The sequence below is a fragment of the Phoca vitulina genome, unplaced genomic scaffold, assembly GCF_004348235.1.
Source record: "Phoca vitulina isolate PV1807 unplaced genomic scaffold, GSC_HSeal_1.0 scaffold4, whole genome shotgun sequence".
In the NCBI taxonomy this organism is placed as follows: Eukaryota; Metazoa; Chordata; class Mammalia; order Carnivora; family Phocidae; genus Phoca; species Phoca vitulina.
The window spans coordinates 82,002,199-82,029,857 of NW_022589707.1; the positions used below are offsets into that span (position 1 = coordinate 82,002,199).

General features: G+C 36.9%; 2 protein-coding genes across 5 annotated transcripts in view; one reads left to right on the top strand and one right to left on the bottom strand.

The window, feature by feature from the left end:
• COG5 (component of oligomeric golgi complex 5) overlaps positions 1–10,783 on the bottom strand; it is a 303,390-nt gene extending 292,607 nt beyond the window's left edge. Inside the window, exons 1-3 of the mRNA XM_032402369.1 lie at positions 10,406–10,783; positions 5,259–5,398; positions 1,866–1,923 (exon numbers count right to left, since the gene is read on the bottom strand). Coding sequence (XP_032258260.1) covers positions 1,866–1,923; positions 5,259–5,398; positions 10,406–10,499 — 292 coding nt within the window. The 5' untranslated portion in view covers positions 10,500–10,783. The remainder of the gene's footprint in view (positions 1–1,865; positions 1,924–5,258; positions 5,399–10,405) is intronic.
• Positions 10,694–27,599, top strand: DUS4L (dihydrouridine synthase 4 like). Of its 4 annotated transcripts, none has more exons than XM_032402376.1 (8): positions 10,694–10,786; positions 11,155–11,516; positions 15,228–15,364; positions 20,027–20,148; positions 22,989–23,106; positions 24,152–24,274; positions 25,208–25,434; positions 26,149–27,599. In XM_032402376.1, exons 3-8 carry the CDS (start codon positions 15,249–15,251, stop codon positions 26,394–26,396), a joined length of 954 nt encoding a protein of 317 aa, XP_032258267.1. In that variant the 5' UTR covers positions 10,694–10,786; positions 11,155–11,516; positions 15,228–15,248; the 3' UTR covers positions 26,397–27,599. The 4 variants fall into 4 exon arrangements, with proteins under 4 accessions (XP_032258267.1, XP_032258269.1, XP_032258270.1 ...); XM_032402378.1 differs by having other exon boundaries at positions 11,155–11,245; XM_032402379.1 differs by lacking the exon at positions 11,155–11,516 and having other exon boundaries at positions 10,706–10,786.
• The last annotated feature ends 60 nt before the right edge of the window (positions 27,600–27,659 follow it).

Here is a 27,659-nt window from a genome sequence, read left to right on the forward strand (position 1 = left end):
ATATTTAAATGAATAAACGAATGAAAATGAATAGGGGGCAACTTTTAATAAAATAGGTTCAATAAACGTACTACCAAACTACTTACGTAGCAAAAAAAAAATTCAGTATTTGGGGGGAAAAAAGCAGATGAAGTAGAAGTTGGGATAATATTTGTTTTCAAATACAGATCACTTATTTTTCAGTATCTCAAATTTCTAGTAAGTGCTCAGAGATACACATCATGCCAAAATGAATGCTAATTCATGCTTTGACGTTTTATGTTCAAATAATCCAGAGAAGATGCTTAGATTATCATAAGAACTCAGAGAAGGCAGTCTTTGTACCTCATATACTCATCCAATGGACAGTCATTCTAACTCAGTCTAACCATATATTTTAAATGTTATAATCACTGAAAGCATTTTGGGAAAAACAATCACATTATAGACCTAAACGCATATAAGAAAACCACAATGAGAATTATTTCTGTTGTGATGATTCATCTACTCCTAAATACACTCAGAATCAATGTACTACTAGTCATTCTTACGAGTTTTACAAATGAAAAAATCACTTATCATTTGTTTTTTTAAAAAAATCACCATTAAAACAAGATATTATTTACTTGCTTCCAGAAACACATAAAATATTATGAGATTAAAAATAATTAATTTCCAATAGGAAGTGGTCAGTACTCAGTTTTCCCAAAAACATAGTCTGATATCCATCCTAAATATTCAAATAACAAACTATTATTCCCTCAAATACTAAGTTCTTCATCAGGATGTCTGAGAAACAGTATACATGCTGAGAATAAGTTAATGCCTTTGAGTGCATAAAAAATACTGGGGGAAGCATTAAAGAATATTGCATCCTAGAAAGCAATATCCTTCCTCCTCAAGAATTTGATCAACATAGGGAATATCACTTAGTTTTCTTTTAATGTGTAAGGATCAGTAATAGTAATCACAACACAAGTGATAATGTAAAACATATTAACATTCCATATTTATAAGACATAGTTTAATTTAATCAAGAGAATGAAAAATTCATAGAAGATTTAGCCAATCAAAAATAATAAGACTCATAAAAATAAAAATCCAATGTATTATTCTTTTTTTTAAGGTTTTATTTGGGGAGAGAGAGGGAGTGCTCACGCACATGCACACAAGTGAGGGGAGAGGGAGAACAAGAATCTCAAGCAGACTCTGCACTGAGCACGGAGCCTGACTCGGGGCTCAGTCTCACAACCCTGAGATCATGACCTGAGCTGAATCAACAGTCAGACGCTGAACCAACTGAGCCTCCCAGGTGCCCCCAATGTATCATTATTCTATTATACTTTCATTGAAAAAAGTTTCAAAGAAAGCCAAAAATAAGGAAAGTATTCAAGCCTACTTCCACTATTATTCACTCTGGTGGTATTGATATTTTTATTAATTAACAATTTTCTGTTAATTTTATAGAGGCACTAAATATGTGCCAGGAATTGTTCTAACCATTTTTCTAATTCACTTAGCCCTCAAAATAATACCATATAGGTACATTTTAATACTCCTCCTTTATACATAAAAGGGAGGCACAAAAAGGTTAATAACTTTCCCATAGTCACATATCTATTAGGTGGCAAAGCAAGGATTTGAACCCAAATAGTTTAGCTCAGAGGTCAATAAAGTTTTATTAAAGTTTTATTGGGACACAGCCACAATCATTTAAATATTATCTGGCTGCTTTCACTCTGCAACAGCAGAGTGAGTTTAGTAGTTGCAACAGAAATGGTATAGCCTGCAAAGTCTAAAATATTTACTATCTGATCCTTAACAGTAAAAGTTTACCAATCCCTGGTCTAGCTCAATCTAATTTATAGTACTTAATGGAAACATACCTTCCAAAGACTCAATCCCAGTTGCTTGTGCTAGTAAATCTTCATGTCTTGCAACAACCTGAAAATTAAGAATTTGCTGTATTAGGGACTTTTCTTTGTAACCACAAGGTAGGATAAAGGTCTCTCTCCATATTAGAGGGCGCAAACACTGACACAGAAGAAAAAAATACAGGTGCTAAAGGTTTACTTGAGATGAGTTATTAGTAGAAACACAAACACGCTTATAGTTGAATGTAGAGCCGAAGAAGACACAGCCTTTTCACCAGCCCGTTGCTTTCCTAATGGGAAGTGCAGGTAGAGTTGTGCCAAAACTGAAAACAAAATAAAAAAACAGAAACAAAAAAACCCCCAAACCAGCTGATTTTTGCCATGCTATTATATGCTTTCCCTGTAAAAATGTTTTTAAACATTAGATTCTCTTAGGTCTTGAACTTAATTCAGCATATTCTAATCTGAAAAGATAAAGCAGAGTCAGTACCCACCTATCCCTCAACATCTGTTTTCAGTTTCCCAGGGTCACGGCAAATCCTTTTCCCTGTGCAAGACTGGTTTTTTTAATGAAAATTAGGGCAGTGTGAATGATCACATCAAAAACCCTCAAAGTTTAAGAGTTAAAGACTACATGCAAGAGATTCCTAGAAATATCAAGAAATCACACAAATTTTTAGAATAATGCAAGAATCCTTATCATTTTGTACCTTTTCAATTCCAATGAATAAGAAGTTTCCTATCTAGGCTGGAAACTGAAGCTCCTAGTCAGCAAGGATTCATTCACTGGAACCCCTACATCCTCCACTTTGTCCTGTTTCAGATATCACTGTTATTCTATCAAGTCCTTTTTTATCACATCCATCTAAAATAACCATTACTTTTGGTCTCCTACATCTGTTAAGATGGCCAGAACATGTCTGAATTCTCCCCAGTCCACTGATACGGTCATCGATGTGTCCATCCTAACAAGACTAATTTTAATTCTCTATTCTTCTTTTTCCTGTGTGAAGAATACTTTGGAAATGTTGAAACTCCTAAAACTAGACTTTCCTAAACTCTCCTGCAGCCAGCTGGATGAATTTCCAAGAGATCTGAAGACAGAAAAGAAAGGAAAGCTATTTCCCTATTACTGTTTCAGCTAGTAATGAGCAAGGTCCTGAGACCTGAGAATTTAGAGATGGTTGGAAAAGCCGTATCAATCATTCTAGAATTTAGTTATCAGATACCCCGTGGCAGAATTTTAGCAGTGGCATGGGCGATAATGGCTGGAACTTCCAGGCCTCCGCACTGCATCTATGAAGGTAGATCCTTCAACTCAGTACACTGGCTGACTTCAGAAGCATCCAGTTCTCTGTATTAAACATGTTCCTGCTTTAAATACCTAGAGTGGTCTCTGTTTCCTGTCCTAAGCCCCAACTAATACATACTTCATCACATCTTTTGTTATTTTAGTCATCTCAATGATATTTAAAAAAGAAAATTATGGGTTTGGTTAGCATTATCCCAATTTTGCTTCTGCAGAAAAACGATTATAGCAGGTTCAGATCTCATACTAGGCTTCCACTTCATATCCCAGACTACTATAAGTGTAATTTGTCCCCTGTAAGAGATGTTAAATAAATTTTTAGTTTTTATTGATTCCTGCAAAGAGAGGACTGCATGCAAGAAATAAAGAAAATACCAATCATATTACTCAGCCATAAAAAAAGAATGAAATCTTGCCATTTGTAACGACATGGATGGTATTAGTATTATGCTAAGCAAATTAAGTCAGAGAAAGACAAACACCTTATGATTTCACTCATATATAGAATTTAAAAAACAAAACAGATGAACATGGGGGGGAAACAAAAGAGAGAGGCAAACCAGGAAACAGACTCTTAACTATAGAGAACAAACTGAGGGTTGCTGGAGGGGAGGTGGGCAGGGGATGGGCTAGATAGGTGATGGGGATTAAGGAGTAGACTTGTGATGAGCGCTGGGTGTTGTATATGAGTGATGAATCACTAAATTCTACACTTGAAACTAATACTACATTGTATGTTAACTAGAATTTAAATAAAAACTTGAAAAAAAAAAGAAAATACCAACCACAAAAAAGAATTTCAGGTGGCTATTACAAAAAGCCACCCCTGAGAACCCTAGGCAGAGTTAAGTGCATTCTCCTCTGCTTTTATGAACGTTTTGTACTATCACTTGCCTCTCATTATTTCTCTCTGTATCTGCCACTGGTCTGTGAGTCCTTGGAGAGCTGGGAAATATGTTCATTTTTCTATCCCCACAGCCTAATGTGAATCCTGACAATTAAAATATATAATTATATAATTAAGATATATAATATATAATCAAAGTTAAAGTGACCTTAGAAGTCATCCCAGTCCTAAGCTACTCTTTCAACTGATAAAGTATAACACAAAAAATTTAAGTGAATATGTCTCCTGTTATACTAGATCTAAGTTTCCTGGTAAACAGTCTATATATTCATGCATTTGTTCATTCATTTAAATATTTATTAAGTGCCTACTCAACAGACAAAAGCCAACACTAGGAAGTATACTATAAAACTCCCTATAAAATTACAGAATTGTAGAAAAGGAAGGAACCTTCAAGATCTTCCACTATAATCTCTTCCTCCTTATTCACTCCAACCCATTTAATAGATTTCCTTTTTTAAAAGCAAAACTCAAAGACATTAAGTGATAGGAAAGGTACCAGCACAGCTGAGATTAGGACCCATCTCCTAATTCCCCATATTGTGTTCTACCACAAATTTATCAACTTTCTATAATTTCAGCAAATATTACATTTTGTGTTCATAAAGTGGGAAGTGCCAATGTGAACACACCAATTTTTCTTATTCAGTGTTCTACTTCCAAAATTCCATTTCCTATTACTTTTGTCAAAGGTTTCCTATTTTTCAGCCCCCTATATTCACTGCACATCTATTAAGGTAGTGAAAACAAAGTATAACATACCCCTTTGGAGAGAGGGGTATGTTAGTTTTTCAACTAAGAAAAAGTAGTTTATAGAAAACTTTTCAAAAACATACTTTGAAAAATAAGCCACACTGGTAAGTTACACATTTGCTCATTTAAATATGCATTTAGATTAAATAATGCAAGGATTACAAGTGATAAATTATCGTTTTAGGTTGAAGAATCCAGATGATCCAGAAGACTGGAAATACCTGGGGTGCCTGGGTGGCTCAGTTGTTAAGCGTCTGCCTTCAGCTCAGGTCATGATCCCAGGGTCCTGGGATCGAGTCCCACATCGGGCTCCCTGCTCAGCGGGAGGCCTGCTTCTCCCTCTCCCACTCCCCCTGCTTGTGTTCCCTCTCTCACTGTGTCTCTCTTTGTTAAATAAATAAAATCTTTAAAAAAAAAAAAAAAAGATTGGAAATACCTGTAGGTGTAGTTCTTTATCCAACTGACTGATTCCTTGGGCAAGTTTTGCTAGTTGTTCAGCAATTACAGCCTGATGAATTGACTGGGAAGTATAAGTCTTTACATCAAAGTCTTCATTTAAAAAATCACTGTAACACTCTAGGGGAAAAAACAAGGATAAGTCTTTAATTATTAATTGCACTGCACTAAACCACAGATAGCAGACAACAAAACAGTTATAGATAACATACTTTGACATCTTCTTAAACACCAAGAACTGTTGTAAATGAGAAGAGAGTGGTAATATTCACTGAGAGCTTACTGTGGGTGAGGCACTGACCCACGCACTTTAAACATATTAATGCATTCAATCCTCACACAACCCTGCTGGAACTATCGTTTCCCCCATTTCACAGATGAAGAGACAGGTAAAGACAGGGCATGCAACTTGTCCAACCTGTCTGAGATTTGAATCCAGGCTGTAGAGCCCACACTCTGAACCCCTATATTACACTGCTAAAAGTTAACTTTTACCAGTGAGTCAAAAGGAACATATTGAGTAGAAAATTAAAAATTAACTACTAACCATAGCCTTTAATGCAACAAGGTCACTGACAATGACCTCAGGCAAATTGACTATATTTGATATTTATGGTCTCCGATATCTCTAAATCAATGCATAAATGCTGTCATAATAAAGTGAAGCTGGAATTTTAACAGAAATAGGCAAACACAAACTTTCAGGTGTTACTGAAACTAAGGATTTATGGGTAAAATAACTAAATGGAAAGACAGCCTATGTTCAAAACAGACCCTTAATGAACCCAAAAAAGAAGTGATGCTAGGTATTAAGATATCTTTCAGTACAGAAACCCAAAAATCTGTGGGTGAAAAACAAATGGAGAGAATTAAGAGGTAAAAATAGTTATGGGGAACTGAGCTCAGTGTAGGCATAAAACCACTATCTTCCACCCGTGTGGGAGATATAGGTAAGACCACCCTGACAGAGATTATAAAACTAACCAGCAACCATTGTCTCTATCCATATAATGTATGCTCCATGAAGGCAAGAGCTTTGTTTTGTTTACTCCCACATCCCTAGAGCCCGAACAATGCCTGACACATGGCAGGTGTTCCATACGGTTAAATGAATCAATTCATCTATATATCAGCTGCAAGTAGCATTCTGCAAGTAGCATTCCGCAAAGAGCATAGACTCATTCTTGATGATTCTCAAAGTGAAAGAAAAACTGCTACTTTGGCCTTAATTCTGGGATCCCCATTTCCTTCCAGTTTGCCAGGGAGTTTTCAGAATTAAGGATCCTGCGAGGCAGCTAAGTGGAGAAGGCTACTCCAAGAAGAGGGAAGGTTTAGAAGCAGCAAATGCCATAGCATATTTTGAGAAATAAGGGCAACGCTGACATCAGTGTGTCTAGATCACACTGTGTGTGTGCTGGGCAAAAGGGGAAAGAATGATAGGAGTTGAGGTTCCAAAGGAAGGCGGAGAGGGCAGTTTAAAAAGAGACTGGTAAAGACTTCTAAAGTGTTCAGACTGTATCTCACTGAGGTTAAAGATAAGAAAGAGCACTGTCAGCTTTGTGTTTCTGGCAGCAGTATGGAGGATGACTGAAAAGGGATTAGTCACACAGTGGTGTGCTGGAGCTGGCTCATATTGGCTCCTGAGAGCCAACGGTTCAATTTTCAGGAATTGTGTGAGCTAGGGGACATCACATGTAGGCATCTTAAAAATTGACCATGATGAGAGTATTTATACCATAGAAATTGGCATACACTACAAAATCAGGGCTTTTCCTATTTTACCAGAAAGCTGGTTTACCAGTACACTCATGTAATAGACCTGCAGAGGCCACCAGTAAGGTGCTCTGTTAACAGCCCAAGGGACATGATGAAGGCCTAAGACAATGGCCCTAAAAAAAAAAAAAAGTGACTAATTTGACAAATATTCAGACAGTATAATGTGTAGGACTTAGAGACAAGCTGAAAATGGGTGATTAGGTAGAGCAAGAAGTAAAAGGATGATTTTTTTTTTTTTTAAAGATTTTATTAATTTATTTTGAAGATAGAGACACAGCGAGAGAGGGAACACAAGCAGGGGGAGTGGCAGAGGGAGAAGCAGGCTTCCCGCCAAGCAGGGAGCCCGATGCGGGGCTTGATCCCAGGACCCTGGGATCATGACCTGAGCCGAAGGCAGACGCTTAACGACTGAGCCACCCAGGCGCCCCAAGGATGATTCTTGACTGAGTAACTGACATAGGGAATTCAGCTTTGCATTAAGCTCGACCACTAGGCATCTTTGCATAAAGATAAAAACGAACGTATTGCTGCCTCCAAGGAACTCATAGTCTACATGGGAAACAAGCACACATCTAACTAACCACATGCAGTTGATGGTAACAGAGAAGGTTAGAGGAAAGGGGTAAAAAAAAAAAATGAAGTAATCTCACTTTTTCACATATAGCACCTGAACTATTTGTTCATATGTAATTTTTGGTATGTAAAACTAATCATGCCTTTTCACTATCAAGATAGAAATGTCCAGTAGACAGTAATCCTATAGCTCAGAAGGGAGGTAAGGACCATCTATGCGTGTATTTGTGTGCATCTATATTAATTTTGAAACCATGAAAAAAAAAGATGATTTAGGAATAAATTTTGGAATGCACAAAAAGAGGGAAATGGAGAAGACTGAGTTCAGAAGCCAGGCAAACACCAAAAATTTGGAAGTAGGTGGAGAAAATGAAAGTAATCAAGGAGACTAAGGAGCGTTCAGAGAGAAACAAAAACAAGAAAGAATAGCAAGGGACGGTTTGGAGAAAGTGGTAAATAGTGTCAAAGATCTTACAAAGATCAAAACAGTGAAGGCTGAATACTGGCCACTGGACCTGGTATTTGAGGACTGATTGCCCATCAGAAGAAAAGTCATATAATGCTTCTCTTTTATAGCTGTCTCATTCCTATAGGAGGTACATCAGGAACAGCTCACAAATTACTCCAACTACGCATCTGCTCACCAACCCTATCAATCCTATCCTCTACCACTGGCAGATCCTGTACATAATGAATCACTGTTACGGACAGAAATGTTTAATTTTTAGGAATGTTACAGAGAATGGGTGGTGTGAACCACTGAACTAGGGGCAAACTGGAGAAGACTAGCAATTAAAGGAACTTGGAAAAGAGCATTTAGAGAATTAGGAATTTTCTTTTTTTAAGCATAGAACTCACAAGTCACATGAGGGGAAGTATTTCAAGAAAAGAGTCAAACCCTTTTTACAAGTTCAAGTAAGATAAGGACCAAAAAGTATCCATTTGATTTATTCACAAGGAGGTCATTAGAGACCTTGGCAAAGAGATTTCAATGGCATTGAATGAGGGTGACTGGGCCCTTGAGGAGACAGGAAAAAAATCCAGAGCACAGGAGGAAGACCGTCCTTAGAAGCAGAGATTCTACTTCTAGTGTAATGGAAAATACAAGGGAAAAAGACCAGTTACAGGTATAGGTTTAGTTCATAGGTTTGATGGGGCAAGAAATGGAGGAAGCTCACATCTGATGGGTTATCTTTTTTTCAGAGAAGTTTAAAGTCATTTGTTGAGTTTGAAAGGGGAGGTCTGAAAGAGTAAGGATTTAAATAATCACTGTGGAAGATGGAAAAGAGAACTAAATAGGAAAATACAGAAGTCAGAAATAAGGACTATTCACCCTTCAAAAACCGATTACAATTCCAGAATGCATCCTACTGAAATATACACCTATGCCTGACATGTACTGTTTCTTCCACTTCTTCATCTCGGGAAGTTCTATTTACACTTCAAAACCAATTCCATCTAGAAAGACTTTCCTGACACTCCCCTAATCACACCCAGTTGTCAGCCTCCTCTGTATTGTTTGACTTTGTACACAATGCTGCTACCCAGCAACACTATATTATAATGCTTACCTTCACAGCTTTACAAGATTATTTCCCCTTACTAAAATGGCAAGTTGCTTGAGGGTGGGAATTGCACACATATCAGGAGTTCAAAACTTGGTTAAATGGAATTTAAATTAAGATACAGAGATGCATTGGACAGAGATCCTAACCTAGAGAATCTAACACAATCTAGTTCAGAAAACCACCTCATCAGAAAGTTTTGACAAAAGTATATACATTATCAGGAGAACGTAAGGAATTAAGGGCAATAATACACAACACTCAGAGAAAAACAATAATCTAGAATTTTGTTATTTTGTTTATAACCTACTTTGGTCTACAAATGTGTGCATATGCTTACTGTGATGTTTATTAAAAAATTTTTATTCTGCACCCACCATATGAAAGGTACCGTTATTAACTGTGGAATATAAAAAGGGGTTCTACAATGCAGCAGAAAAAGTTAGGTACACAAATTATTTCAATACCAGGTAGAACGTGATGGCAATTAGGGAAGAAAATTAAGAACAGATGAGAAGAAATTTGAACTTTATTCCGAAGGATAAGAGATTTGCGGCGTGTTAACTGAATTAATAGAATTTAATGTACTTCTCAAATGTACGATGTTTAACTTATTTCCTAGAGTTTTCCTCTGTCCAAAACTATCAATAAACTCCTATGTTCAATACATATGGTTAATCCCTGAACTAATGTTCTGAAGTCGTCCCATGCATGGTTGTGGATAAACGCCTTGTAAAAAACAAACTAGGCTGTGAGTGGGCCACCTGTGTAATCCAAGAATTTGTTAATAGAGGGATGCTTCCAACTCCACTTAAAAATGATAACATTAAGAGCTGTCATCTATCTGTTCTAGGTCTTCCACTTCTCATGAGATGCAACGCTTCCTCCTTTCATCAAAAATTGCGGCAGCAGCCAGTGGCTCTCAGCCTAGGTCACCGGAGTGCGGCAGTCCCAGGACTTCAGAGAAACCTCAGGCGCAGGAAGGGTAGAGTTGAAATGAGTAGCAACCAGAAATCAGGTGTCCCCTGGACACCCGGAAGGGAAGGGGGCTGCTAGTCTCTGGAGAAACAGGTTGGCTAGGCTGGGGGGAGTGGTCACGTCGAGACCGGAAAACTTTCTGCAAAGCGACGGGTTGAGTCCACCACCCGGGTCCAGGTGCGGAGCAGGACAGTCCCCCCCAGGCCCACCACCCAGCCAGACCCAGGCTCCTTACCGTCCTGCAGAAGCTCCCGGACTGCCGCTGTCGCCGCCCCAGAACCCAGAGCCCCTTGTCCAGCTACAGCGACGCCGCCGTCACCACCTTCCATGTTGGCAGGTGCCGGGGTGATGGCGTCAGCGGTCGGTTCGCCCCTCCCAGGTGGTGACGCACAATGCCGGCGCCGCCCGCTCCGCCCAGCCAGGGCTCCCGGCCGGCCTGGGGAATCAGCTAAGCGGCCGCAGCTGGACGAATCCCGGCTGAGAGCAGCGTGTCTCCCGGAGCTGGCGGGCGCCCAGGGCCCGGCGCGCGGGGGAAGCCGAGGCCGCGGCGTTGGCGCCCTGCGCAGTCTCCTGTCGCGCCACTGGGGCTGACGTCGTTCCCCCGGCTGAAGAGAAGGTGGGCGCGGGAGCCTGGCCGTAGCGCTTATTTCTGTGCAAGTATTTAACCTGAGAACAGGGGCCTCTCGGTGGAGGCTGGACAGGAAAGCGGAGGTTTCTGGGATCCTCGCTTGCACTCCACAAACACAGCTGGGGGAAGTTAGTAACTCCCCAGCCTTATGTGTCACAGGCCTTGGCTAACAGTCCTGGGGTAAAGGCTGGCGGGGAAAGCTTGGGAAGGAAGTTGCCGGAATGAATACTAAGGGCAGAGTTAGGGAGAGCCGAAGGTTGGTGAAGAAGGAAGACTGAACCAGGAAAAGACAAGTGGATTCAGTCTCTGCCCTCTCTTGACCTTAAGCATTTTCTGCCTCTTCCTCTCTTTTTCAGCCACGTGCTAGGAGTGATGCCAAACTTTTTCCTATTACAAAGTGATGGATTTTCCGTATCTCAACTAACAGTATTGAAGCTGTCAAATCAAGTTAGTTCCCGTTATCTCCTCCGCTAATACAAGTGCATTATTCACTTAGATTTCTCCCAAGATGAATACTGATAATTTAACAGGTTAACTACTCTTGTGCAAAAAGGTTAGGCATTCCTACATAAAGAGAATCTGTAATATAACTTACCCTGTACACAGAGAACCAGTTTTTCCCGATTCCGGAGCTACACGGTTGTCTCGATGCTGCTAACGGTATTTCAACAAGGTGCTAGAATAGTACTCTGTGCATTTAATACACATAACCACTCAGGTAAGCATGTCTTTTGATACACTGCCTTATGCTTTCTCTTGACTTTGTCTCAGGTTTTTCCCTAGTGTTTTTGGTCTCAATCACGGTCTGACTAGAATTGTTCTGAATGAGTCACATGAATTGTTCAGGGCAGCGTGCTCAGACTCACATTAGATTTCATTATCTATAATACACAAAATTTTTAGTAATTCTTTAAGGTTGATGAATAAGTATCATCTTTGAATTACGGGTTCTTTTTTTCTTGGCTTTACGTTGGAAGATTCTAGAAAAGTTGCATAATATTCGTTCATTTAGTGAAGAGATTTGAGCCCCAACCATACACACCAGCACCAGTTTACAAATGAGACTCAATTCCTGTCTTGTTCCAAAGGAGCTCATAAGTAAGGTACAACAATTGTACCAGGTGCTTTGCAGTTTATGGATTTCTTTATTAAGCTTAACTACACATTGAAATCACCTGGAGAGCTTTAACAACCCACTGATACCTGCATCCTAAGCCCAGAGATTCACATTTAATTGGTCTGGGGTATGGTTTGAGCATCCTGATTCTTAAAAGCTCCCCAGATTATTCTAATTTACAACCAAGATTGAAAACTACTGATTTATTCATTAAGCAAATACATATTGAGGGAGGCCTTTGTGCCATGTACTGGAACTACAAGAATGAATAAGAATGAAATTATTCTTGCTAAAGTTACTAATGACCTAGTTGCTATTAGATGCTTTTTAGTCTTTTTCTTACTTAACTTTTCTGTGATGTTTAAGTTGCTTATCCCCTCCCTCCTTGATATTCTCCCCTCTTTTCAGTTTTTGAATATCACTCTTTGGGTTTATTCTTCTCAGCTCCAGAATTCATCTCTCAGTTTCCTTTGCATTATTCTTTGTCTTTTACTTAAATGTTGGTGCTTCTAAGGATTTCTTGCAAAATATGGCATCCTTAAGTACTTCGTCCATGTGTTTAGTTTCAACCTATTACCTAAAGGCTGAAGACTCTCAGTCTGTATGTCTAGCTTTTTCCTGAGCACCATATCTGTATAAGCAGTTGTGAGGCATCACCATCTGGAAATCCCAAGAGCACCTCAAGTTCAATGTGCCCAAATATGAACACATGTTTCCCTGCTAAAACCTATTCCTCCTCATTTTTTATCTCTTTGATTGGAACTGCCATCCACCTAGCCTCTAAAGCCAAAGTATATACATCATCCTAGAAATTCTCTCATACTATAAAACATGCACTGTCCTGAAATGATTTCCACTTCCTAAATATCTTGCCAGTTTACTTTTATTTTTATTTCTAAATAGGTCTTAAGTGTGTTCTCTTATTCCTAGCGACCCAGGTCAGATACTCATGCATTGGACTGGTTTACTACAATAGCCTCCTTTGATATTTTGCCAAAAGCCCTACCCCCTTCAGTGAAATGTTTCTAAATCAGAAATCTAATCATGTCATTTTCCTGCTAAAATGTTTCATTTACAAATATACAAGGAGAGACGTACAGCCTGTACATAAATCTGCTATGGATGAAAGTATGTCATATGCACGTATTAACATGTTGGGTGCATATGAAAAATCACCCACAAAGGTGGAAAAATGGTTAAGAATCCAAGCTCTATAGTATAAAATCTAAAAATTACTAACATAGAATATAAGGTCCATGATTATCTAGGCCTTCTCACTCCTAATCTGCTCAAATAACACGGGACTACTAATGGTTCATTTTTCAGGTTTATTTCATCAAACATTTTCAAGCCTCTTTGGTTTTATATGTGTTGCTCCCTGTAACAGGACAGTTCCCCATCTCCTACATGTCAGCTCAAGCTTTCCCTCCTCCACTGTTGATGATTTCCCTCATTTCTCTAGACAATTATTTCCACAACAGTTAAATTGTGTGTCAGTGTATGTATTAGAACTACCATTTTGTGTATGTCTAATAGATTTTTAAAAACAGGAGAAATGTATTTCCATCTGTATTCCCAACAGGAACTTAATATTTGTTGAATGATTAAATACATGTCCATACCCTCAAAAGCTCAAGAAGAAATGAACGTGTTATTATTATACTCTGTAAAAGTAATTACAAGTGCACATGATAACAGGAGAGCCTAGGGTGTAGTGGGTAAGTTAGATCAACTCTATCTGGGATTCAGAGAAAACTGTCAGAGTCATCAAAATGGGAGATTATGAGTACATAGACTAAGGCAATGAAGATTTGCTCAAGATTTAATTAAAGGTACTAGTTGGTTGACACACTTGTGGGAGATGGAGAAGTGGAGGACAAACCCCAGGTTTCTGACTTGAGTGTGTAGAGGTGGCATAATCAGGACGCAAAATGCAAGAGAGAAGGAACAGGCTTGACTCGTGAAAAGGAACTACCTTTCTCTTGCTTATGTTTTACCTATGTATGTGGGCTTACATTGTTCTAATCAGAAATTTTTACTTTAAAAAAAGAGGTAAGGGGCGCCTGGGTGGCTCAATAAGTTAAGCATCCCACTCTTGATTTCAGCTCAGGTCATGATCTCAGCCCAGCATCTGGCTCTGTGCTCAGCAAGGAGTCTGCCCATCCCTCTCCCTCTGCTCCTCCCCCTGTTCCCTCCCTCTCTCTCTCAAATAAATAAATAAAATCTTTAAAAATAAATAAAAAAGAGGTAAAAGTCAGACTGAGCATTGGTCAGTAAAACTAGCTTATTTCAACTGTACATTATACCTAAAGAAATTGAAATTATAGGTTTATATTTAGATTATAATAGTACTTTCTGGATTAGCTAAACAAAAAATTGCATGTTGAGCAATTAGACCTTCCTAAAGTTTGCCCGTATCTGTTGCTAAGTTACTAAAGCCAAACACTGGAATATGGAAAACAGCCAACACTATGAAATGACAGGATTTTAGGTATAGCAAATTTAAAAACACTTACGAACTATAATTTAATCACTTGTACCTCTTTGGGTATAAAAGTGATTTACTATGCAATTATATGATTATAATTGAAATTTTTGCTAGATGATACCACATTTAAATTTTTTTAAATAAAAGTGTGTTTGCCTTCTGATTCAGATACAAAGAATAGAAATTGCAAATAAGAATAAACATGAGATAAGACCAGTAAATCTCTTGAAATGCTAACTACTTAAAGTTGTTCAGTTAATGCCATTTAGCTTTCCTGCATAAAACAAGGTATTTCAAAATTCCAGACATATGCAGTCTTATATATGAAATTATTCAAATCAAAATTTCTGGTTTATCAATACCAAACAGTAACATGGAAAATTTTAAACATAACATGAAAAACCATGTTATTCTAAGAAAAAAAACTTGTCGTTTTCCACATCTTGAGCATTTATTAATTTGAGCAGAAAATGTTACTTTAGTGAGTTAAATATAGAATTTGAAACTGTTAGTGTTTGACACGAACAAGCGTAATTTGTACCGAATATATAAATGTGATGATTTCACAGTGTACTAAAAACTGTCAGTGACTTATAGAGACAAGATTCTGTAGTATCCTATTTGATACTGTGAAAAGAAGCTAAAAAGATTCCTGAGCCCACAAGCCTGACCCAAAAAAAAAAAAAAAAAAAAAATATATATATATATATATATATATATATATGTATATATACAAATACACGTTCTTGGCAATTGAAATTGTTAGAATGATGGGAATTCATCTAATGAAAGTAATTTTTCTCTATGCAAACTGTCTTTGTCAGATTTGAAACAAATCTATATTCATGAAGAGTGACTGCATACGAACCACAATATGTCAAGAAAGAAAAAAAGATCCAATAGAAATGCTTCATTCTGGGCAGCTGGTAAAAGTCTGTGCCCCAATGGTTCGATATTCAAAGTAAGTATTAGTAAATGGTTAATGAGCTAAGATGTGATTTCCTTTTTATGCTCTGACCACCGTATGGGATCATCAAACACCTAGCTTTGGGGTCATGATCTAGGCTTGTGTGCTGGTGTTACTGTTTTCCTATTATGTGTGTCGCCTTGAGTAAACGACCCCTTCAAACTTCACTTTCTATATCTATAAAAAAAGATAGTGTTTGTAACCCCCACCTATAAAGATACAGAGGATATTAAATAAAAGATATTAAGTAAATGTAAACATTCATGCACAGGTTTTTGTTTGTAAGTCTTCATATGTCTGGGACAAATCCCCGGGACTGCAATTGCTAGGTCATGTGGTAACTGTATGTTTAGTTTTTAAGAAACTGCCAAATTTTCTGGAGTGTCTGTACTGTTTCACACTTCCACCAACAGAGTATGAGGGATCTAGTTTCTCCTCATCCTCACCAACTTTTGATACTACCGTGTTTCTTATTTTAGCCATCTGATAGGTGTGTAGTGATATCTCATTATGATTTTAATATCCATTTCCTTTATAGCTAGTGATGTTGAAAATGTTTTCGTGTATTTATTTATCCTGTATATTGTTGAAGAAATGTTTCTTTATGTCTCTTGCCAATATTCTAATTAGATTGCTTTTTTACTATTGAGTTGGTTTTTTTAAATTTTTCAGTTGTGGTAAGATACAACTTAGGCATTTGTCAGTGTACAGTTCAGTGGTGTTAAATGCATTCACATTGTTATACATCCAATCTCTAAAACTCTTTGTTTTACAAAACTGAAACTCTACACGTATTAAACAATAGCTCCCCATTCCGCTCCCCACCCCACCCCCTGGTAATCATCATTCTACTTTTTCACTCTTTGAACTTGGCTACTGTAGGTGCCTCATGTAAGTGGAACTATATAATAGTTGTTTTTTTTTGAAAGCGGCTTATTTCACTGAGCATAATATCCTCAAGGTTCATCCATGTCATAGCACGTATCAGAATTTCCTTCTTTTTTAAAGGCTGAATGATATTCCATTTGTATGTATGTACTATATTTTGTTTATTCATTTATGGACACTTGGGTTGCTTCCGTCTTTTGGCTATTGCAAATAATACTGCTATGAACATGGATGTATAAATATGTCTTCCAGTTCTTTTGGATATATGCCCAGAATAAGTGCTGGATCATATGGCAATTCTATTTTTAGTTTTTTGAGGAACCGCCATATTGTTTTCCATTTTTTCATTCCCACCAGCAGTGTACAAGAGTTCCAGTTCCTCGCCATCCTCACCAATACTTATTGTATTGTTTATTTGCTTTTACTATAGCATCCTTTTTTTTTTTTTAAGATTTTATTTATTTATTTGACAGAGAGACACAGCGAGAGAGGGAACTCAAGCAGGGGGAGTGGGAGAGGGAGAAGCAGACTTACCGCGGAGCAGGGAGCCCGATGCGGGGCTCGATCCCAGGACCCTGGGATCATGACCTGAGCCGAAGGCAGACGCTTAACGACTGAGCCACCCAGGCACCCCTTACTATAGCATCCTAATGGATGTAAAGTGATATCTCATTGTGGTTTTGTATGTCCCTAATGATGCTTAGCATCTTTTCATGTGCTTATTGGCCATGAGTATATCTTTGAAGAAATGTCTACTCAAGCCCTTTGCCCATTTTTTAATCAGATTTTTGTTGTTGAGTTTTTCCTTACTACTGAGTTTTGAGAGTTCTCTATATATTCTGGATACTATTCCTTTGTCAGATATGTGATTTGCAAATATGTTCTCCCAGAATGTAGCTTATCTTTTCATCCTCTTAACAGAGCAAAAGCTTTTTATTTAATGATAAAATCTAATTTACTAGTTTTTCCTTTTGTAAATTGTGCTTTTGATGTAAAATGTAAGAGAACTTTGTGTAGCTCTTAGTCCTAAAGTTTTTCTTCTACTTTTTTTTCAAAAAGTCTTGTTTTTTTTTGTTTTACATTTAAATCAATTTTGAGTTAATTTTTGTATAAATGTGAGGCTTAGGTTGAAGGGGTATTTTTTGTTTTGTTTTATTTTGCCTGTGGATGTCTAATTACTCCAACACCATTTGTTGAAAGGCTATCTTTCCAGTATTGAATTTCTTTTGCATCTTTGTCAAAAATCATTTGGGCATGTTTATCTGGCTCTTTATCTACATTCCCTGTTCTGTTCTTTTTTTTTTTTTCCCTATTCAGTTCTATTGATCTATGAGTCTATATCCCTGCTAGTACTACACAATCTTGATTACTATAGCTATATAATAAGTTTTAAGTTGGGTAGATTAATTCTTCCCACTTATTTTTCTTTCTCAGTATTGTTTTAGCTATTCTAGTTCCTTTGCCTTTCTCAATAATTTCTTATAAATTATCTTGCTGGAATTTTCAGAAGAATTATATTAAATATGTGTATCAATTTGAGAATTGAATTCCTTTCTATGTTGAGTCTCCCAACTCATGAACATAGTATCTTTCCCATTTATTTAGATCTTTTATTTTTTTCATCGTTGTGTGTAGTTTTCAGCATATTAAGTGCTATACATGTTTTGTAAGACACTTGATTATTTCTTTTTTTGTAGCAATTGTAAATGGCTTTATACTTTTAACTTCAGTGTCCATGTATTCACTGTTGGTATATAGAAATAAAATTGATTTTTATGTTGATTTTGTATCCTATAAACTTACTGAACTTCCTTATTGGAGGTTTTTTAAAATAAATTCCTTGGGATTATTTATGTAGACAATCATCTCATCTACATATAGGGACAGTTTTATTTTTTCCTTTCCATCATATGCCTTTTATTTCCTTTTCATACACTGAGTAGAAGTTCCAGCACTGTGTTAAATAAGAATGAGGAGAACAAGCATCTTTGCCTTGTTCTTTTTTTTTTTTTAATTTTATTTATTCATTTGAGACACAGAGATACAGAGAGAGAGAGAGAAAGCATGAGCAGGGAGAGAGGCAGAAGGAGAGGGAGAAGCAGGCTCCTCGCTGAGCCAGGAGCCCGATGTGGGGCTCGATCCCAGGACCCTGGGATCATGACCTGAACGGAAGGCAGACGCTTAACCATCTGAGCCACCCAGGTGCCCCTGCCTTGTTCTTGATCTAGGAGAAATATGTTCCGTTTTTCACCTTTAAGTATGTTAGCTGTAGGAGTTTTTTGTGGATGCTTTTTATCAAGTGGAGAAAGTTCCTACCTATTCCTGTTTTCTTGAGGGTTTTTCTTTTTATCATGAATATTATTTTGTCAAATGCTTTTTCTACATTGATTGATACAATTATGTGATTTTTCTTTTAGCCTTTTAATAAAGTGGACTATATTGATTGATTCTAAATATCGAACCTTCTGCGTTAACTTTTTTTTTCCTGCCATCACTATAGCAGGAAAGGAATGAGAAAGCACTACCTCATCACTCTGAGGTGAAAGTAAAAGTCCAAATTTCCTATTTCGTCTTCTTTGACACTCTGGGGACAGGGGGCTCCTCATTACTGCTGAGCTGGGGGTAAGCCATGGAGGGGATGGCCTGGTACCTGCTGGGCTCTATTGAAAGTCCTGGCCATTCACTAAGCATCCTCTGATACTACTTAACAGTGGGAAGGGAGAAAGGTTTTTTTTGGGTTTTTTTGTTTTGTTTTTTTAATTTTTTTTATTGTGGGAAGGGAGAAAGTATTAAAGTCCCAGCTCCTACCTGGCTTTCCCTGACACCACTATGAAGAGGTATTAGAGAACTTTGTTTGGCCCTGGAAAAGTACAAATCTAAGCTCCCCACTCAACCTTTGCTTCTGGAGGTGGGGCCACAGTTTTATCTCTGGTGTTTGGCTGGAGTAGAGCCACTATTTAAAATTGTTCTGTCTTGCTAGGCTTCCCCTTTCCTAGTCCTTTGGTGAGAGAGCTGACTTCTGTTGGGGCTCTTTTTGTCTGCACTCATGTATTTCTGAGTTCCAGCTTCTTCAGGTCCAAATCTGGGATATTTGAGGCAAAAAGGAAACCCAGGGAACTCACCACTGTTGTTCCTCAGGTCCCAAGGTCACTAGCCTTTCTGTTCTCTTCTCTCCACCTTTCAGAGTTTTCTTATGTTTGTTTTATATATAATATACCGAGCAGTGTTAAAGAAAACAAAACTCAGCTGAGTAAATGTGAAGATCTCACTGGCTTTATTAAGCAATTCATGAATCGCACAGCATCCCACCTAGCAGGTAGAGAAGTGCACCATGGAGTTCTATAAAATGGGAGGTTTTTACAGGAAGGAGGGTGGAACAAGTAGTCATTAGCAAAAGAAAAGAAAGGATTGGTTCAGGCCAGGATATCTTTTGGTGGGGATGGGAACAACAGGGATTTTTTTTTATCCTGCAGAGTACTATACTATTGCTGTTCAAGAAATTTCAGATTGACTTTTAAAAGGTCACATTCCTGGAATAGGTTGAAACTGTAATTAAGTCTTGGTTTATGGTCATGGAGGGGCAAATGACTCCAATCTGGGCTTGTTTTTTTCTTTTTTTCACAGCCATAATAGGAAAAAGTACATCTACTCTAGCCTCTCAAAGGTAGAACTTTCCTCTAATAAATATTTAATAATTAAATTAAACTTGGAAGTACATATGATTGTGGTGTTTTTTAAATGCCTAATTAAAGTTTTATATGCTTGCAGGTTGGCTTTTAGAACATTAGTAAGAAAATACAGTTGTGATCTGTGCTATACACCAATGATAGTTGCTGCTGATTTTGTCAGATCTATAAAAGCCCGAGACAGTGAATTTACGACAAACCAAGGTATGTGAAACCCAGAGTTTGCTGACTTTATAAAACTAAAAAAAAAAAAAAAAATCTTGTCTGATCAGAAACAGCACAATTCAGATATTTTATTTTTAAATCTTTTAGTTTTTTTATGTTTGTAATAAGTTTTTTAAGTATGCTTTTATTCTGTGCCTTGTAAACTATGGATGATATATCTAAGCATGAGGTTAGCCTTCCTTAGGGCCCCATCCTCTCACCTGAGCTATTAGGTTCCTATCTCACTGCCTCCAGTCTTGCCCCATTCCAAACCATCCTACAAATAGCCCAAAGGAACCTTTGTAAAATGTAAATTTGATCACATCTCTTCCCTGCTTAAAATCCTTCTTGGACCGCTCATGGCCTAAAGCAGTGGTTCTCAAGGGCTGAAACCCCAGGCCAGCAGCATCAGCATCATCTGGAAACTTGTTCAAAATGGAAATTTCTCAGCTCTGCCCCAGGCCCACTGAATCAGAAACTTTGGGTATGTGGTCCAGCAGTCTGTTTTAAAAAGCCCTCCAGGTGATTCTGAGTTTGCTAAAGATTGAAAACCAGTGGCCTAATGAGTAAAATTCCAGTACGTGTCAGGGTACTTGGCTGGCTCAGTCAGTAAAGCATGTGACGCTTGACTTCAGGGTGGTGAGTTCGAGCCCCAGGTTAGGTGAAGAGATTACTTAAAATAAAATCCCAATACCTGTGAATAATCTATAATGTTCCTCATGATCCAGCCTCTGAATATATCTTATGCAGCTTTATCTTCCATTAGTTTCTCTCCACAGCCCACCAACCTTACTTTTTTTTTTTTTAAGATTTATTTATTTATTTTGAGAGAGAAAGTGTATGTGCACATGCTAGTGGGAGAGGGGCAGAGGGAAAGAATCTTTCAAGCAGACTCCCCACTGAGCACAGAACCTGTCATGGGGCTCCATCCCATGACCCATGAGATGACCTGAGTGGAAACCAAGAGTCAGAAGCCTAACCAACTGAGCTACCCAGGCACCCTCCACCAACTTTATTCTTTAATAATACTAACTTATTTAAGTTCCTGAAAGTGCCCCATCCTCTCATACTTCTCTACCTAGAATATCCTTTCCTCAGCTATGCCCGTCCCCCAGATCCATATCTCTCTGGCAAACGACACTGCATGCTTCTTAATCCAGCTCTCAAAGTTTGTGTTCAGGGAGTTTGCCAGATCACCCTCCACTATTATCCTCTCTCACAGGCTTTTTATTGGACTTAATTCTACTGTATTATAATATCCTCTTTGTATGCCTGTCTCCCATTCTCTAGACTATGGGCTCCTTGAAGTCTGGAATTATCTTTTATGGATTTGTATCCTTAGCTTCTAGCCCTGTGTTGAAAATATATTAAACTAATAAATGGTTATTAAATTGAAACTCTAACTCTTTGAGTTATAAAGGGAAAAACATCCTATATCCTTGGGGAAAAGCAAATTCTCCTACCCCATGTTAGTCCTATAAATCAGTGGATTGCCATAGAATTTCTGAATAAAAAAATAAAAATAAACAGAAAAAAATTCTGAATCAGTGAAACTGGGATGATGCTCAGAAATCTGCATTTTGGCAAACACCTAGTGAATCTCATACAGGTAGTCCTCAAAAGAACTTTAGAAAGATTAAAATACATCTATCCAGAGTTTATAACACTAACCCAAAGGAAGACGGGAAAAATATGTCCTTAAAACCTAGGAAGTATCTGACACATTTTCTATATTAAAATGTAAACTTTTATATGTTAGAAAGGAGCACACGTGTACTCAAAGACAAACCAAAACCTGGAAAGAATGTAATATTTACGATAGAGGGGCACCTGGATAGCTCAGTCGGTTAAGCGTCTAACTTGGACTCAGGTGGTGATCTCAGGGTCCTGGGATCGAGCCCTGTATCAGGCTCCGTGCCCAGCGGGGAGTCTGCTTGTCCCTCTGCCCCTCCCCCTGCTCGTTCTCTCTCTCTCTCTCAAATAAAATCTTTAAAATAGATATATATTTACGATAGCAGAACTCATTTCTTTGTTTTATAAATAAAATTTTTAAAAATAATAAGAAAATAAAGAACAATTAAAAGAAGAATTACATGTAGAAAAATAGCCAAAGAATATGGAGAGAGAACCCACAAATAAAAATACACATTGTTGGATATACAATGTAGAATAAGTTGTGAGGAAACAAGAACTGCCGTCCATATTGTTGTGTATCTGTATTGGTAAACTCTTCTGAAAGAAAGCTTTGTGGTGTCTATCAAAATGTTAGATGCCTATCCAGCAGTTACATTCCTGGGAATTTACCCTATGAATATACTCAGAGTAGCATGTGTTTAACAGTATTCTCATCGCAGCATTGTTTGCAAAAGCCACAAATGAAAAACAGTCTAGAAGTACACTCTGTGGTCCATCCATACAGAAGAATACGCTACTAAAAAGAAGAAAATAGGTCTGAGTACAACTCCCAGATATATCAAGGGGGGAAAAAAAGCAGTAGGCATGGAAATATATATAGAATGTTCACATTTGCTTAAATTTTACAGGTATACATAAATTACAATAAACTAATTCTCATCTTTGGAAATGGGATCTGTTTGTCAAGAGTGTTGTAATGTTCATTTTATCAGATTTTATACTGTTTGAATTTGAACTAAATGTAAATTACCTTTAATTTAAAATATTTAAAATTAGTTAAATGCTATGTTGTTTGAACAGATAGTTCTTAGGCTGAAAATAGTTATTATCCCATACAAACATGACGAGTTTGGCGTATCGTGTGTGTGTGTGTGTGTGTGTGTGTGTTTCTGTGAATTTTAATGTTGAGCTATTCGTTTTATCAGGTGATTGCCCATTGATTGTTCAGTTTGCTGCTAATGATGCAAGACTTTTATCTGATGCTGCTCGTATTGTCTGTCCTTATGCGAATGGAATAGACATTAACTGTGGTTGCCCTCAGAGGTAAAGCTTAAAGAAGTTGGAAGAATTTTCAGAAAAATTAGAAAAAAACTATGTGAACATGGTAAACTATTTCTCTAGTTTTCCAAGAATTAAAAAAATAAAGAAAATAGAGTTAAAGCGCTTGGGCTCCAAATAAGCCAGAAAAAAATAAGGAAAGATTATTTAGGAACAGATATGCAAAGGTATTTTCTGATGTCTAAAACAAGGTATAGATTAGTGTTTTGTCTTACCACTAGAATTTTTTTGTGTGTGGATCTGCCTTGAACCTGACCCATAAGTAGCTAGGGAAGACTAGAACATTTATACCAGTCCCTAAAGTGAATTTTTACTGCTGTGTCAGACAAGAAACTGTGATTCTATGATTTGAGAAATCGCCACTTGTTTTCTCCTAATTAATTTTCTCTATAAGAATACTTTCTTATAATTACCTTTTCTTTCTATACCACAGTTGTTTGGTTGAGTCTGAGTAACTGGGTATTGATAGGATGCTTAATTTGATACTAATATCCCTACCTTCCTAGCACCAGGTCAGATTATCTGTCAATAATACAAAATGTGTCCAAAGAATAAAATCAAGGTTTTAAGTACATCATAATCCAAACCAGATTAGACATATTTGTATACTCATTAGGAGAGTTAAATAAGCTGTTTAGTGGTGTTGGAATGCTGTAAGCCAAAAATATCTTTCTACTATTAAGATTAATAAAAATCTTGTTATGTACAATAAACATCAAATTTGGAATTCTAAAAATCTGAAGTAATTGAAATTAATTACAAATACCTAAGTCTGTTTTGGTTGAATTAATTTTAATTTAATTTTCTCACTTGCCAATGAAAACCATTTCTCCTAAGTACTTTTTGATCTGGGAACATGTTTTCCTTATCTCTTATCGATCCACTTTAAAATGTTGGATCTGTGAATTATAAAAATCTGATTCCATTCCAGGTCACTAAGATAGAGAAATAGATGTACTTACGGTGCTTTTAAAATTGTATCTCCTCGTCCATCTATTTACAATTCATTTGTTGTGTCTGCTTTATAAAGGTGGGCAATGGCAGAAGGTTATGGAGCTTGCTTAATAAACAAGCCAGAGCTTGTTCGAGATATGGTGAAACAAGTAAGAAATCAAGTGGAAAATCCCAGATTTTCAGTATCTATTAAAATAAGGTAAAGACAATATTTTAATCTACTGACAAGATAGTCCATTACTTAGGAAATTTTTTTAAAAATTCCTTTTGTCTAAGAGTGTGAAGGTATCCATCCTTAATAAATTGGTAGCTAGTGTATGGAAATGTAGAAATAAGACGTTTAGTAAATGACTACCATAATTTTTATTTATAAAAATAACAGAACAACTTCATTTTTGTATTTTTTAACAGAAATTAAAACATCCCTTTATTATTAAAAACTTCCCCTCAAAAGAAACCCTCTGTTTTTTTTCCATGCACTGCCTAATTAATAATGCTGAGAGGGGCGCCTGGGTGGCTCTCTCGGTTAAGCGTCCAACTCTTGATCTCAGCTCAGGTCTTGATCTCAAGAGTCGTGAGTTCAAGTCCTTAGCCAGGCTCCACACTGAGCCTGAAGTCTACTTTAGAAAAATAATAATGATGACGATGCTGAGAAACATTCCTGGTACCAAGAATAGAAAATAGTAATAATATTTGCACTAAAATTTCACAATGAAAAGAAAATAAACCAGGAATAGGTTTTTGGGTGACAGGTTAAAAACATATTTCATGATAATGTATTATATTTTCCCACTCGGGGATTGGGGCATACACAACAGATAATAGGATACTATCTTTCCATTCCTCCATGACAGTACTTGGATGACTTTTTCAGTTATCAAAGCCAAAAGGGTGAAGCACTAAGTAAGGTAAAATTTGTCATCCTATTGTTGCCAATAGTGAAATAGCGAAATTTGAAGTCTTAAATGGGAACTGATCTCTGAACAAAACCTTTCTGATAGTGGCATGTGGTGATAATATAGCAAAGCTAACTGAATAATGTATCAGATGAAATATTATTTTATTTAGCTTATTAATTTTAGCATTAAGATTTGTATGCTGCAAGTAGACTGATGTAATTTTGAAATTACAGGATCCATGATGACCTTACAAGAACTGTAGATCTTTGTCGAAAGGCTGAGGCAACAGGAGTTTCTTGGATTACAGTCCATGGAAGAACTGCTGAAGAAAGACATCAGCCCGTTCACTATGAGGCCATTAAAATAATTAAGGAAAACATGTCTATACCTGTAATTGCTAACGGAGACATCAGAAACTTAAAAGAAGCAAAAAATGTGTGGCATATTACTGGGACAGATGGTAAGAAATAAGTACTTGAGTTTTTTTGATTTTTAATTAGCAAAAAAAAAAAAGTGGGGATAGGAGAGTAATGTTAATGTGATTTTTCATTATTTGTCTTTAAATTGGAGCCATATTTTCTTGTTGTACTGATTTAAGCTAAACAACTTATTAAAATTATGTTAACTCTTTTACTTAGAGGCAGTAGATGTTTTAATTTGGGTAAGTCAGTTACTTTTCTCCCACCATCATATCCAGTTAGAAGGCTATTAGTAAAATAGCCTTTTAGTAAAATAGAAATGAGAATTAGTGAACACAGAGTGGTCATAGGAGCCAAAGGAACTACATACTGCTATGCAATTTTATTACTCCCTTAAATTGTTGGCACACCAAGGCCTGTGATAAGTATGGCTAGATGGGAGAATGCAAATAAACCTAAGCAAACCCAACTTACGACAATCTGGATTAACCCTAAAAAAAAAAAAAAAATCCCTAGAGACTAATTGTTTAATGTAGAAGTCTTAAAAAATTTTTTTTAAATTCTTATAAGTACATTGAAACATTATTGGTTTACAAACATATCAAATTGTTTTGTAATTTAGACTAATATGTGGTTATTGTGAAACCTTGTAATATTACTTTATTTTTCAATATTCTCAGTTTGTTTCATTAAGTTTGACCTCATAACCATGAGTTCTTAATGTGTGGACAAATGTGATATGCTTTAATTTATAGGTGTGATGGTTGCAAGAGGACTCTTAGCAAACCCGGCCATGTTTGCTGGATATGAGGAAACCCCACTGAAGTGCATCTGGGACTGGGTTGACATTGCTCTTGAACTTGGAACTCCGTATATGTGTTTCCATCAACATTTAATGTACATGATGGAAAAGATAACTTCAAGACAGGAAAAAAGAGTATTTAACGCTTTGTCAAGCACATCAGCAGTCTTAGACTACCTTACAGACCATTACGGGATTTGACTGGACTTCCTAAATTATTTTAATATTTACTTCATTTTATATCTACAGTGAAACCACCCATGGTCACATTTTGGTTTCTACTTTAAGTCAGTGTCTCTCACACATTAGCATAAAAACAGTGCCCTGAGAACATTTTAAAAAGTTAGTCCTAGACCCCGTCCTCAGAGATTCTGATTCAGTAGATCTCTAGGGTGGAAACAAAATTTAGTTTTAAAGAGGACCCCAGGTAGATCAAACATCCTGGTCATCCTAACAAACTTTGACAAATACTGCTCTGAATCCTGTTATGGATTTAAAAACAAAAACAAAAACCTCAGAATTTTTTTTCCTAAAGGAATTGTGTTTTTAACATTTTTAAATAAATAAAACTTTTTATTTTAATACTAAAAGGATGAGTCCTATAGTACTTATAAGTTAACATGAAGCATGTTTGAGTGAAAATAAGTGCAAAGTGACAGAATGAATGCCAATTCTATATAAAATGAAAAGGAACAAGAAATTCTCTATAGAATTACTTTCAGGGCTTAGAGTAAAAATTCAAATTGGAAAATCAAATTGGTACTTCCTAATTCATTAAGGACACCTCAAGGTATTTGTTTTAAACTGTATGTAACTGAATTTAATTATGTGTGATGTTTTCAATAATTTAAAACTAAGATGCATGAAACTCTTTAAATGACATTAACTTCATTACATTTCAAGTCTTCTAGATCCTACAAGATTGAGAGCTTGGTAAATACACCTGTACCTAAAATGATAAAATTAGTTTTAGTCCCCCACATTTTATGTATAAAATTTTGGTAACCAGTCTGGCAATGATTATATATTTGAAATATTTCTTAGAGAAATATAATTTTTAATTTAAAAACCTAATTTCCATACCCTGTTTTTAGTGATTTATTTATGATGTTATTTTTATGCCTCCCCGCAGTTGATGATAATTTTAATTTTTTTTTTATAATTATAAAGTTCCATGGTCTGGGAGTGTTACTAAGAGAATTTTGTTGTTGGTGAATGTGCCACTGCAAGAATTAAGTATCTCAGTTAACTATTAAAAGTTCCATAGTTAAGATATTAGTCTATACCACCAACATGAAAACTGTATCAGGAGACAGTTATCTAAAACTGCTTAATTCGGGCGCCTGGGTGGCTCAGTTGGTTAAGCGACTGCCTTCGGCTCAGGTCATGATCCTGGAGACCCAGGATCGAGTCCCGCATCGGGCTCCCTGCTCAGCAGGGAGTCTGCTTCTCCCTCTGACCCTC

Bases quoted from the DNA above. Each gene is read 5' to 3' on its own strand.
- DUS4L (XM_032402376.1), top strand. From the start codon at position 15,249: ATGAAGAGTGACTGCATACGAACCACAATATGTCAAGAAAGAAAAAAA. The intron at 15,365-20,026 runs GTAAGTATTAGT...ATATGCTTGCAG, and splicing joins CCAATGGTTCGATATTCAAA to GTTGGCTTTTAGAACATTAG. The intron at 24,275-25,207 runs GTAAAGACAATA...TTGAAATTACAG, and splicing joins TCAGTATCTATTAAAATAAG to GATCCATGATGACCTTACAA.